Here is a 13,335-nt window from a genome sequence, read left to right on the forward strand (position 1 = left end):
GGGTAAGCTTGCTGGCACCAGGATGACTGTGGAGCCAAGGATCTCTTGTGTGAAGCCAACAGATGTGATTTTGGGGAGTGCTGGGCTGTTAATAATTTGGAAGTTGCAGGAGCCATGCCGGCAGATCATGGAGCCCCAGTGTCTATTACAGCACCGGTATATGTGTATTTACACATGATTAAGGCAGTGTTTGGAAATCTCTGTGTTCAGGCAGTTAATAGGTATGAAGAATGTTGCGAGGCTCAGCAATACTGGAAGCAGTTTCATCACATGTGTTACTGGGAGCTCATGTGGTGCTTCACCTACAAGCGCCAGTGGAAGATGGCTTTCTTCTATGCAGACCTGCTAAGCAAAGAAAACACTTGGTCAAAGGTGAGTTAATCAGAACAGGAGGGCGGAAGGCCCTGTAGTATCTGTGAACTTTCAGTCAGATTGAGTTGACTTTTTGTAGCTTTGAAGATGAGGATTGTAAAACAAAACGTGGTCTGCAGTGGCTTTTATAGAACAATGTGAATTGCAGACATTCAAATCGGAACAGATTGTGGGCAAACAGAAATCTTTTGGGCCTAACGTGTAGATGAAGAACAGCTTGTTAAAGGTGTTATGCTGTGTATTGACTGGTTGTGTCATCAACACATTGCAATTAATGGCACAGGTTGCCATTTCTTTCATTACGTTATGGATATAAGCTCCTTTGGTGACGAGTGAGGCTAGCCATGATGGTGCCTCCAGGATAATAAATATAATTAGAAGAGGCGCCTCGCCCTGTGTGTCTGAAAGGGAGAAGCTCTTCCATCCAGAACCCTGGTAGCTTTCCTCCCTTCGTCTTCCCCTGAGCCCCAGGGAAATCTGTCAGAAGGGATTAAGTCTGGCCTGGGGTGGGGGGAGTGGTTGATCCGAGGTTTGTTTTTTCTTGGTGTGATCAGCCGATGTATGTGGGAAGGGTATCTCTGTCTGTTTTTTCTACTGCGCATTTTATGTATTGGCCAAGTGGAACGAAAACTGACATAAGGTCCAAGCAGTCAGGTGAGAGCAACTCTCTCAGTGCTCCCACGCGGGTGAAAACTGCAGTGTGGACCCCCTGTGCCCCTGAGGATTCCAGCAACGCATTCAGCCAGGGGCATTCGTCTGAATAGCTCCCACAGATCTCCCACGGCCAGGGGTGCACCACCTGGCAAAAAGCTTTAATATCCTGAAATGCTGTAGGATTAATATTAATGTGTGTCCTTTTAAACTGTGTGTAGAGTTTCATAATATATTGCAGGGGCCTTAGAGAAGCAGAGAAGATGCTTCCTATTAATATTTCATCTACAGTGCAATGTGATTGGAGCAAACTAGTAACTACATGAGATAAATGATAGATGGTTGTGTTAGATTCTGGTGAAAATAAATAATCACAGCATAAAATAGTCTAGAAAACTCCTGAAACTTATTGTAGACTGCTTAAAGCAGTACTCTTCTAGAAATCTCCTGAAACTTATGGTTATTGTAGACTGCTTAAAGCAGTACTCACGAATTCACCAACTGTTATTCTTTACTGCTGCAAGAGTTGTAACGTCCTCTGCTGCTTTGCTTTCCTTGGTTGCTGAATGTATGATTGCTCAGGAATCCCTATGAAATCAGTACTTTTCATAATATGAAATCATGAAACCCTTCAAAAACTGTTTCATGTTCTCTAGAACCTAATATTTGAGATATGCTACCAAGTTGTGATTGGACATATAAGCTATATAGTAGTGGGTTTTTTTCTCTGAGCATGACCTTTTCATGAGTTTCCTAGTATGTATTCTGAGACCAATAAAAATTTACTTTACACAAACTTGACTTTTGTTCTTGGAATGTGGATATAAACTATAAGCTGATACAAAGTAAACAAAGACATACACGTTAAAAAAAAAATTCTGTACTCCACCTTCTAAAATAACTACCTCCTGCTTAAAATTTTGTAAGATTACATCTGTTTGTGTGCAAAAGCAGCAACTTCTTCCTCTTTGTTGCTGTTTTGTGCTTTATGTCAGTAACGGTGATGCTGTAAATTCATTGTTCTGTACAGATATTCTTGATTGCATTTGCAGGCTACTTATATTTACATGAAAGCTGCTTATCTCAGTATGTTTGGACCAGATGACTGCAGTCCTTTTGGAGACAGTGAAGTTGAATTATTTAGGTAAAATTTGCTAACACCCAGTTACAAAAGTTTCCTGTCTTTTCACGGCACAATGTCGAGGGAAGAGAGGCAAAACTATTCATTGTGCAGTTTGGAGGATCTGCGCAAGTAGCATTGGATTGGTAAGAAATTGCAGAATGAAACATTCCCTTAGACTAAAGAGGACCTTGAGTTCAGACAGCAGATTTCTACTGGCTTGGAAATACTTTAGAGACAGGATGATAGGTCTGTCAGCCATACAGTGGCTGCTGCTGTTGCATGTAATACATTCTTTTTCAGTTTTTTCCTTTAATCAAAATGGCATGTAAGATCTGAAAGCCTTCAGTGGATTATGCTACAAGAGGTGTGTCTCCTTAGTGGAGACAACATCAGTACAACTTGATTCTTGGGTTTTGAGTCTGAGAGGAATATGAAACAGTTAAATGTGCAAGTGAATATATGCGTTATTAATACAGTGAGTTAACCTGATTGTAATGTTTAAGCTCAAAAATGCTTAAACCTTGTTGGGCCAAAGAAAATTCATTACTTTGGTTTTTACAATTTTTCTATAAAATCTAAATGTCACTTTTTAATGTGCTTACAATATATTGATACTTTTCAGGTTTTCCATATCCTGTGTAATCATTACAAGCAGATTTCACTGGATTTGGGATCCATTACAAAGTGAGGCAGTTTGGTGTTTGGAGAGAATGGGAGGAACACTGACAAAAGCTAGTTTGCCTCTTTCTTAATCTGTGAAGAGAGATGGGCCCTTTATAAATTAGGTGCATCATCTAATTTATTCCTTGGGTGGGGAAGAGTCCCACTTCCTCCTGCTTGATTAAAGAGGAAGCCTAGAGATATACGTGCCCTGCATAAAGACAGCTTTTGTGAATATGTATTGCTTAGCTTCCTCAGAGGTAGCAGTAGGTGTGTAACAGCTTTTTTTAAGTTCTCTTTGGCTTAATTTTCTTTTTTTTTAAGTTTGAATGTTTTTTCCCCAGAGGTTCACCAAGAAAAAATTCCTTACATTTTCTTTAAACTTTCAGGATTGTTCCCAGTTTGAAACTGAAAATTGCAGGGAAATCACTGCCTACAGAAAAGTTTGCAATTCGGAAAGCTCGACGATATCTTTCTTCAAACCCCATTCCTTTGCCCGTTCCACCTTTGGTAAGTTAGAAATACCCCTTCTTCTACCATTTTTTTAATTTCTGGAAATAAAACCAGGATAATTAGAATAGTATCTTTCCATGTTTCTAAGGTAAAACCTCTGCAGGAGACTGGAATGTTCTCAAAGCAAAGCCAAATGAATGCAAGGAATGCTGTAAAACTGGGGCATGCACCAGCCACAGGGAACTAAGCCAGTTGTTTGTGACACGTAAATGTATTGCATGTGTAACTCATTATTCCAGCTATAGACTAGCATGCTCCTAACAGCTTTCTTTTGATTCCCTTTTGAGGAACTTTGCCCTAGGTCTCTTCTGTCTTGTGTCATTTACTGAGACTACTAAAAGAAGACTTTAAGGTACAAGTTAGGGGGGAAAATATCAAGGAAACAATGCAAGAATTGGGGACTGCATGTAAGCATCTGTTTAATGTGCCCCTGAATGTTTGCAGTTCGGTGCTCTCCAGAGCAACTCACGGGATGAAACGACCAAATCCTTTAGCCAATCCAGAAAACCATTGCATACTGTTGATTTTTTTTTTTCTTTTTTTAATTTTTTTTTCCTGTAATGCTGGCCAGTTCCCTGTGGCCAGATGAGAACAGCTGTGTAAGGCACCCATTGCCTCACCCATGGTGCACTTACAAAACTCTGTCTGCAAAGAACACATAAAAGAACATAAAAGGATTTTGATTCCACAGGTTTGCCAAGTGCAGTGGTGTTAACATTTGCAGCACTTTGAGCTGTTTTGTTTGAGAAACAGATGGATAATTAGTAAATACTCTTTAAGAAAATGCCTGAACAAGGAGAGCCTCTTGGAGACACCAGCAAGTAGTCATTTCTCAGCCCACCAGTTGGTTATGTGATACAGTGCTTCTTGAAGAAATACAGTTGTTACAGCATAGCGTGAGTATTCACTAGGGGCCACTTTCCACTAAGTCGTAAGGCTGAAATGAGAGAAATAATTAGGTTACTTTGATTTGCCTTTCAGATTTCAGAGATTGTAAAGAGTAAGAAACGTACACACCTGGGATTTGGCTGGGCTGTTCTAAGGGGATTTTAGCAGAACGGTCTCCTTGGAGGGGCAGGGCACCGCGTCCTTTGTTTCTGCTGCAGTTGCATTTCTGAGACAGCAGATGCCGCAGCTGACCAGTTCAAAGCACTGAAGACGTGGAATTGGGTGCAGAATCTCATCTCTAGGATTTTTCTTTTCACTGTGAAGGGACTTGCTGAGAGGAGCGAGTCCTCACGCAAGTCTTAGCTCAGAGATTTAGCCTAGTGTAAATGTAGTTTTGAGTACTTATGTGTCAAAACCATGTTAACAAATCTGCACTACATACAGTAAGTTCATCATGGGTTTTCCAATCAATAGAGACCAGATGGTGAAAGCAACAGTGACTGGAGTTAACATACTGTTTCATCTCTTCTAGCCTCACAGCTTTTTGTACTATAGTTCCAGAACTCAGTTATTCTACACATAAATTTTATCAAAAAGCTTTAAATTATCAAATAGAGATCTCTAGGTTGTATAAATAAATAAATAAATACCTTGTCATGAGGACCAGTCCTAAGTCTATATAATATTTCCATCTTTAACTTTGTGATTGCTGGTGATACAGTCTCCGAGAGAAGCCCAATGACAAATAGGAATTAAACCAATAGTTCTTAATAAAATTTACTCCAAGAACAGTTGAATAAGAAAGAAGTTACTTTTTGTGGGAACATCAAACAAACCTGAGGAAGTTAAGGGGTTTACAGTTCAGCTCTAAAATTCTGTTGGTTTGTTTGAAGCTTAGCTTAAAGGTTAGGGGTTTTGGTTTTCTTTTTGGTTTGCTGTCCTGATATTTCTTATTTTTCTATGGAACAATACATTGTAGTTATTTATAGTCACTACTGCCCTGGCTAGGGTAGAACTGAAAAACAAGAGGAGACATTAATGAAGGGACAGTTAGCTGTGTGCCATGAATGTTTTAAGTCTGTCTGTTTTGTTGGTACTTGCCTTCATCTGTAAGTGAGATTGTGTTTGCATTCTGTTCAAGCAATCCTCCTTGCATTGTGTGTAGTAAATGACTCTTTAGTTGTCTTCCAGGGCTAATTTGTTCTGCAAACCAATGTAACAAGTTTTCAGTTGCAATGAAAATATGTTTTGACAAACTGACTTTATATTTAAGGAATCTGTAACTTTTTCATCATGCAGAGATAAACTAAAGTACTTGATAACTGCATTTATCCAGTACTGTAATTAATGATGCTGTCATTTCTCCCTGACCCTAGGAAATGATGTATATCTGGAATGGCTATGCTGTAATTGGAAAATGTCCCAACTTAACAGAAGGCATGTTAGAGACTTTAATTGAAGCAGAAGAAGCATTGGCAAGAAGTTCAGGTAATCAGTGATATGGTTTAAGCAGGTATTTTACAGTGCAATAGCTAAAGATATTATCTGTGAATAAAGAGAGACACTCATTAGTAAAGTTAATCTGATCATAGGAGGAACATAGATAATGAAACCATAAACTGTTTATGCAGATAGAAATAATTTTCCTTTTTAATATAGCAGTAACTTACAATAGTAGCAAGTGATTTTTACATCCACAGATGTGTATTTGGAATAGTTTATGACACGTGTTAATGGACTGTTTATTTTGCTTAGATCAAAATCAGCATACGCATTGACTTGATTACTTGCTTCATGAAGCTTTGTTATCCTCAGATACTGTATTTCAGTTTTGAAGGACAAATAGAAGGAGACAAGTCAGTCTTCTGTTTTAAAAGTGCTGCCAATTTATGATGTGTCCTTGAGCTGAATGGTATTGGTGTGTCAACAGTATGCTATAGAAAGCTGGGACACCAGGGATGGGCTTCCTTTGCGCTATGAGTAAGCCTAAGATAGGGGACAGTATTGAACTGGAACAGGCTCTGATACCACATGTTCTGTCAGTCTGTTAATTAGCCATCCATGAGAAAGTTCAATTGATGTTTATTTCTTGCCAATCTTTTCTAGCTCCTGTGGGAGCGCAAACAGGCTGCAGCTTTTCTCACAAAGTTTTTCCTTGCTAAATATTTTATCTTATTATTATATATTACCTTCCCACAGAAGGATCAAGCCCCTGTTGACAAAGGAATATGGGCTACATCACTGCATTGCAGTCTTTTCTAGGACCTTGGTCTTCCTGTGCCCATCGTGTTACACAAGATTTGAGAGTTGCCTGAAAGACTGGCTAAAGCTATCTCCTTTTTAATTAATTGTGAAAGAGAACAGAAAAGTATTTCCAGTGAATGTGATATCTTAGAAGAAGGCATTTGACCCTTTCACTTTCTTTGTCACCCATTTTGCTACATTATTTTGAATAAGCAAATTATTTCTTTATTCCTTTTTTTTTTGTAAATGGTAAATTGTGGATAAGGCTGGCTTTTTGCAGGGATTTGTAGAAGCTGATTCATGTTTATAAAACACTGTGAGGACATGTAATCGAAAAGTGGGATATATTTTAAACACGCCAACAATTTAAAGTATTGCCTGTTTCAAACAGTGACTTGCTGTTTCCAGGCATCATGCTTTCCTTGAGCTTTCCTGACAGTGTTTGAAGCTAAACTATTGTATTTCCTCTGTTTCACTGTTAGATTCATAATGCAAGAATCTAACACTATGAAATTATGAATCTGAGAATGTGGTCATAGCAGCATTATACCATATAAGATTTAAAAGGAAGACTGTTAGTGGAAGTAATGTTTAGAAATGCAAATCTGATATTCGTAATTGTGTCTAGGATAGATGCCGAAATGTTTGCTTGTGCAGTCCGGGGCAGTGCGTAGGATAGAAGTAGAGAAAATACATACATGTGAACGTGCTCATGGGACAGATGTCCAGAAAAGACAACTGATCTGCTTCAGGCATCTTCCCTGGGATTTGCTTTGGTGACGTATGTATGTTGGTGCCTGTGTGGGACTTAGCAATAGAAGTGACTCCAGTTGTAGGATCAAGGCCTCCAACTGCATAGCCCAAAGGGGAGCAGCTGTTTCACCCAGTATGCGTCAGCATTTTAACAGCTGGAGTGATAGGGGGAGAACCAGATGAGGATTGGAGTAGTGGAAACAGGGTGACATTCAATAGCACAAGATGCACAGCATCACACATTTTGTGGAAATTCTTATTAGCTAGTATTTCATTAACTGGAAATAAGCAAGCAAGCTGAAGATTTTGCTTGTAAACTTTAAGACTAAGCTGCCTCTATGGAATGGCTCTGAAAAAGCCAGGTGTTTTCTTTGAAATGTGTCATACAAAAATTTTCTGGTGGAGAAAGGTTGTTGTTAGTAACGACTTTGAACTAGGCACTGGTGAGGCTGGTAAGACTCTGGGCACACATAGTTAGAAGGATAAACTCAAAAGAGGTGAAAAGAAGGTATGGTAGGAAGAGGAGGGGATCTGAGGTGCGAGTAGCAAAGTTTGGCGTGTTTTTGTTTAGACAAACAAAGGTGGAGAATTGATAAAACACTTGCCTATGAATAGATTGTGTGACTAGAAGTCAAGGAAGGAGAAGAGCTATACATACTAAAGGACGATAAAGGCGTAAAGTTAAGAGATTATAAATTCTACCTCAATATTTCCAAAGTGGACACTTTAAATTAGTTTTTAGGTTTCAGAACAATAAGATTATGGAATACCCTTTCAGTGGAAGTAAGGAGGGAAAGAACAGCCCAACAATTTTTAGACAAAGTTTTAACAATTTATGAAAAGGTTGATGCATGTTTGTTTCTGCATTAAATGAACTAAATTGACCAGTTAGTTCCTTCTGTCCTGTGTTCCTGTAATGGATTGTGCTCACACCTACCTGTGTAAAAGTTTTCCTACAGGTAGGAAAGTCTCTGCTGCTTTAGAGTTTTCTAAAATGTGACATTTACTTCATCTTATAGCTACAGAATTACTAGCAGATGACCAATGCGTGATAAAACTGTTAAAGGGTTTATGCCTCAAGCATTTGGGCAAGATCTCAGAAGCAGAAGACCATTTCAATTACATCTATTTAAAGTAAGTTTTCATACCTGGCATATAGGAGAGCTCTTGAATTTCTCAGTAACTGTTCATTTCAAGTAAGAGGCAATGCAACCATGATATGAATCAAAGGAGGGAACTACCGTATCTTTAGTATTTATTTCAGTTGCTTTCATATAAAGGAATTGCATGTTTAATTGCCAGTGTTGTCAAGCACGTATAGAAGAAAAATTGGAAATCTGCACTTTTTATTGAGATATTTTCTCCTTCTTGGGGGACTATACATGCATACAGTTTTTGAGATACCACTTCCCTTTTTTTTCCCCTCTTCATCTTAACCAGTCATGAAGAAGCTGTACCCAAAAAGCCAAATGCAGTCTGCAGAGACAGATGGTAGCATGATTATGCTTGGAACTTCTATACATCATGCAGTGAATGGCATCTTTTTGTCAATTCACATGGATAGAGCTCATAATGTTGTCATCTTTTCTAATAATTCCCTGATAATAAAGGCAATGTTTTGTAATCCTGAGAAATAACATACTCTGTAGGATGGTTACGCAAAATACACATTTAATAACCTGGAATGTAGCTTTGGATAGAGAACATGAAAAATGTCATAATAGAGATTGATTGCTCCTTCTGATCTTAGCTAATCTCCTATTTATTTGTGTTTGGTGCTGTTAATGGAGGAAACAGTATATCATTTCAAGATCTTGAGGCTATTTCTCTTCCAATGCAGTGAGAAGAAGATAAAATATGACCATTATCTAATTCCAAATGCCTTGCTGGAGCTGGCAATACTGTATCTAGACCAGGATAGAAGAGAAGAAGCAATAAAACTACTGGAAAAAGCAAAGTAAGCAAGTGAAAATCCTGTGCTGATGTCTGATGGGTCAGTATGGTATTTTACTGGTTAGCAGGAAGCAGAAACATTTCATTAATACTGTGGAAACTCATTGTTACATTTATTCAATGGAAGCACGCATGCACTAGTTTTGGTTTGGACCTTTCTAATGGTAGACATTATCTGATTGTTCAGTGTGTGACATACCCATCCGCTCTCGTAAGAGCAAAAAAAAATTTTGAGTTGTTAATATGAATGTCAAAGGCTTCCATAAGAAATAATCCATGTGTAACAAAATGTAATAATCTTCGTAGTCTATTTACTTATTCATAAAAGATGTATTAAGTTAAATCAAAGCTCTGTGTTGTGACTAAAAGAGCATTAGTCAAATTGATGGCTAGCAGTGCTGTTTTCTTTCCTTGATGAAATACATGGAAGATAATGCTCCAGGTTGGATTTAGTATCTTTGTATTGTTTCATCTGCATCTGAAAGGCAACTGAAACACCTGCTTTTACTATTCGGTGTGATTGATTTTTCTAGCAAAGTAGGCTTATCGGGAATAGTTGGACTTGATTGTGTATGTTCTTTATTATAACATTATTATAACATTAACAAGGTTTTGCCTCTGTCCGAGCCTTTACTTCTGTGCTGAGCCAAAGTTTCTGGCGGGGGGGGCAGGGGGGAGGAGGAGAGGGAATCAAAACCAAACAACCCATGCCCTCTTCAAGTATTCTGCAGCAGAGTTCACCTCTGTGCCTGGATCCTGAATGAGTCCAGATGTCTGCATCTTTCCAAGCACAGAGAGTCGGGCCAGTCACTGCTGCAGGTGTAAGCAGCTAGAAAACTGATGTCTGGCCGCAAGTTTCAAAGAGGTCAGAGAGAGTTTTTGTGTTGAGCTTTTGTCCAAGTCAGTCCACGATACAAGAGAGAGTGGTGAATCAGCCTACCAAAGATTATGCCAAAAGTCTGTCAACACAAAAATTAAAATATTGCAATTCTTAATCTCCTGTGCTTGTGAGCCTGGTTCTCTGTAGACTCATGGAAGATGTTAAGAAAAACAAAAATTGCATTAGCAAAATGCAATGGAAAGTGTTTCAGTTAGTTTTTCACGTTCCTCAAAGCACACCTCTCCTCCTGTCATCATTTCCTTTGTCAAATCTCTCTTAAGAAGAGATCTAGAAATTAATGATTCAGAGCTTCTCATTCCATCTGGTACTTCTGTCGCTTGCTGCTCAGCCGTTGCACCTTTCCCCTGATGGCTCTGTGTGGCTCAGGTCACAGGCTCATTCCAGGGGACGGCAGCTCTTAAAAATTTGTTGTTACCCAGTGTATGGAAAGCTAATACTCAGACTTGCTATGCTGAAAGAACTCATGGAAACCGTAATGATATGCCAAAAAAAAAAAAAAAAACACCACCACAACTCCCCCACTTGTTTTAGTCAGTCATAAAAAGAAGTGCGGTCCTTACATTTCCACCTACAGCTCTTACACTGCCGTAAAATGCTCAGGGTTTATAAGCTTTCAACTAAAAATGCTGAATGTCTTTGCAGCCACTAGAGGGAGAAGGGGTTGTCTGTGGTGGGTTTCAGGACTGCAGAATTCTGTTTGCAATTGGCAGAAGTGCAGAAGAGCACTTGGCTTGTGCACGGAGCTTGATTTGCTTGACCTAAATCCACATACTGCTGCTGGCTTGAATGTTTCAGCTCTGGGAGAAAGAGTGGAATGAGATGATAAACAGTTTTGGCTTGGTCACGCATGGAAATATTTCTATTCCTATTTGTATTACCCTAAGCTACGAGCAAGAATATCAGCCTGCTGATGAGAAATACAATAATGCAATCTCTGCATGACAAAATGTACTTAATTTAAAGAAAAAACTCCACAAAGAGCTTCAGATCAGCGTACAGCAGAACCCAGTCACCTCCTTTTCTCAGTCAGCCTCTTGGGTGTTGCATGCATAAAATTATAAGCTGGTGTAGGATGGGCGTGGAGTCCCTTGTTTTCACAAAGAGACTGCCACTGCCATAATGACAGATACCGTGCTTCCATGCTTGATTTGAATTATGAATTTTGGACTGAAATGCTTTTAAGGTATAAAAACTTAATGTTATGTTTCTGTAAAGGTGACAAATAGCTTCTAAAAGAAAATTAGCATGGTCTCCTTGTCTTTGGTATCTGGATTCTGTATCCATCCTGCAAAAGCTGACATGTTAATTCCTATTAAGTAGGATCCACGCTTTCTCTGTGGTCCTAGGGGCAAATTTTCTTTTTTTATATAAGCTTTTCCATGAAAATACAGATTCTTGTAATGTTTCTGTAACTCTTTAGAGCATGACATAGCTACTGGAGACTATAGGCAGATGACACTGCTGAGTCAGCCAGAGATGTTTGTGGGGACAGTCCTGCCAGTCTTACCCTGGGTTGGTGAATCGCTCCTCGAAAGCTGATAGAGTCTCCTGTGTGTGCCCACTTTCCAAGCTTCTAGGGCAGCAAACTGTCCGGCCTTATTTCCTACACAGAGTACACATCGTTGACACCCATAGGATGGAAATGGGGTGTTTCCCTCTTCTGGTTCAGGACAGCTTCTCTCTCTCTCTCTCTTTCTTTTTCTTTTTCTTTTCCCCTCTACTTCCTTGAAATGCGTCTGCTGAATTAAGATGAGTCTATATTATTAAAACGATTAAAAATAATCCTGAAAATGCTTGTATTCAAATTTTTCAGTTATACTTTGAGAGGGGAAAAAAAAATCTAATTTCTGAATGTAAACTAAGTGGACGTTATAGATATCTAATATGGACTGAATATTTTGATTGTGTGGATCAGATTCTATTTCTTATTAAGCTATATTTTTCTGGTCATTGCCAGACAGTGGAACTACAAATAAGGAACAAAGAGCTACATTGTTTGGCTAGAAACACATGCCTTGTATTTTAGAGTAGGCAACAAAGGAGCTTGTGAAGAAAGGCTTTTTTGCTGTCTACAGTTGTTTTGCTTAGAACAATAATATAAAGATAACTTGAAAATGTTTAAAAAATATATATTCATCAGAGCGGATCTGCTTTTGTTTTAGACAAAACTACAAGAATTACTCCATGGAAACAAGAACACATTTCAGAATTCAAGCTGCCCTGCACCAAGCCAAATCCACCCCAGAAAATGGAATGCACTCTGGAGCCTCGGCAGTGTCGTAATTTTTTCTTCTTTGATGTCCTGTTTGTTGCAAACTTTGGTGCAGAAGATTACTGACACTTCTGAATTATTTTTCCTTCTCTTTCAAGTCGGTGAGAAACCAAATCATTTAAAATTTTAAAGGTGATGCATAAAACATAAATCTAGTGTAATAATACCGCAAAAAAACTTCTCAAACCAACCATAACCCTGAAAAAATATTGTTTTTCCAACAGTGGCTTTTTGAATGCTTACATCTGTGTAATTCATTTTTCAATCATGTGTGCCTTTTTTTCTTGCGTTCACAACATTTACTAAGCAAGCTACGACATAAAGGGGAACAATTGAAAAAGCAAACAGCAAAACTTTAAAGATTCATGGATTTAATCTCAGTTGGCTATAAATGCTTGTTTGAGTTCATACTGCAAGCAGTTGAGAAGGAAGCATCACTTTTTCCAAGTATCTACTCAGCTGAAATGGTGTGAGAAAATCTCGGTGCACAAGAAACACAGCAGGGAAGAGCTCTGAATCCTGGACATTCCTAGTTGTGTGTAGAAAGCTTCTCTTTACCAGCTTCTACTAGTCACATTTTTGCTTCTATCAGAAACTTGCTGGTGAAAAAAATGGTCTCCCTTATGCAAGTGTCTGGACTTTTTCTTTAATTTGGTTTTCATGTCAAGTCTGCTGCTTGTAGCGGCTGAAGGATTTACCAAGGGTTTGGTGGGGGCAGGGTGATGACAGTGTAAAACCGCATCACTTCTTTGACAAGTTTAAAAATGGGAGGTCCTTGGAAAACATTTTTTTCATCAGAACAAACGTGATTTGAAGTTTATGTCATACTTAAAGCAAAAATCCGTGAAGGTGACTTAAGAAACAGCAGTATAGCTCTGGCTGCACAGCAATACAGAGTTACTGTGACAGTCAATTCCTTCTTAAAACAGTTGTTCTTAGGTTTGCCTAACTTAAGATGTCCATGTTTAAAGAGATCGTATGCCATGTTTCCTGTGTGAAGAAGCT

General features: G+C 38.7%; 1 protein-coding gene across 1 annotated transcript in view; it reads left to right on the forward strand.

Moving 5' to 3' along the window:
• The window catches only part of TTC39A (tetratricopeptide repeat domain 39A), a 39,052-nt gene extending 26,711 nt beyond the window's left edge, over nt 1-12,341 (forward strand). Inside the window, exons 12-18 of the mRNA XM_009884627.1 lie at nt 211-372; nt 2,076-2,167; nt 3,196-3,316; nt 5,584-5,695; nt 8,224-8,338; nt 9,045-9,161; nt 12,221-12,341. Of these exons, the coding sequence (XP_009882929.1) occupies nt 211-372; nt 2,076-2,167; nt 3,196-3,316; nt 5,584-5,695; nt 8,224-8,338; nt 9,045-9,161; nt 12,221-12,341 (840 nt within the window). The remainder of the gene's footprint in view (nt 1-210; nt 373-2,075; nt 2,168-3,195; nt 3,317-5,583; nt 5,696-8,223; nt 8,339-9,044; nt 9,162-12,220) is intronic.
• The last annotated feature ends 994 nt before the right edge of the window (nt 12,342-13,335 follow it).

The sequence above is a fragment of the Charadrius vociferus genome, unplaced genomic scaffold (genome assembly GCF_000708025.1).
Source record: "Charadrius vociferus isolate BGI_N301 unplaced genomic scaffold, ASM70802v2 scaffold163, whole genome shotgun sequence".
NCBI lineage: Eukaryota > Metazoa > Chordata > Aves > Charadriiformes > Charadriidae > Charadrius > Charadrius vociferus.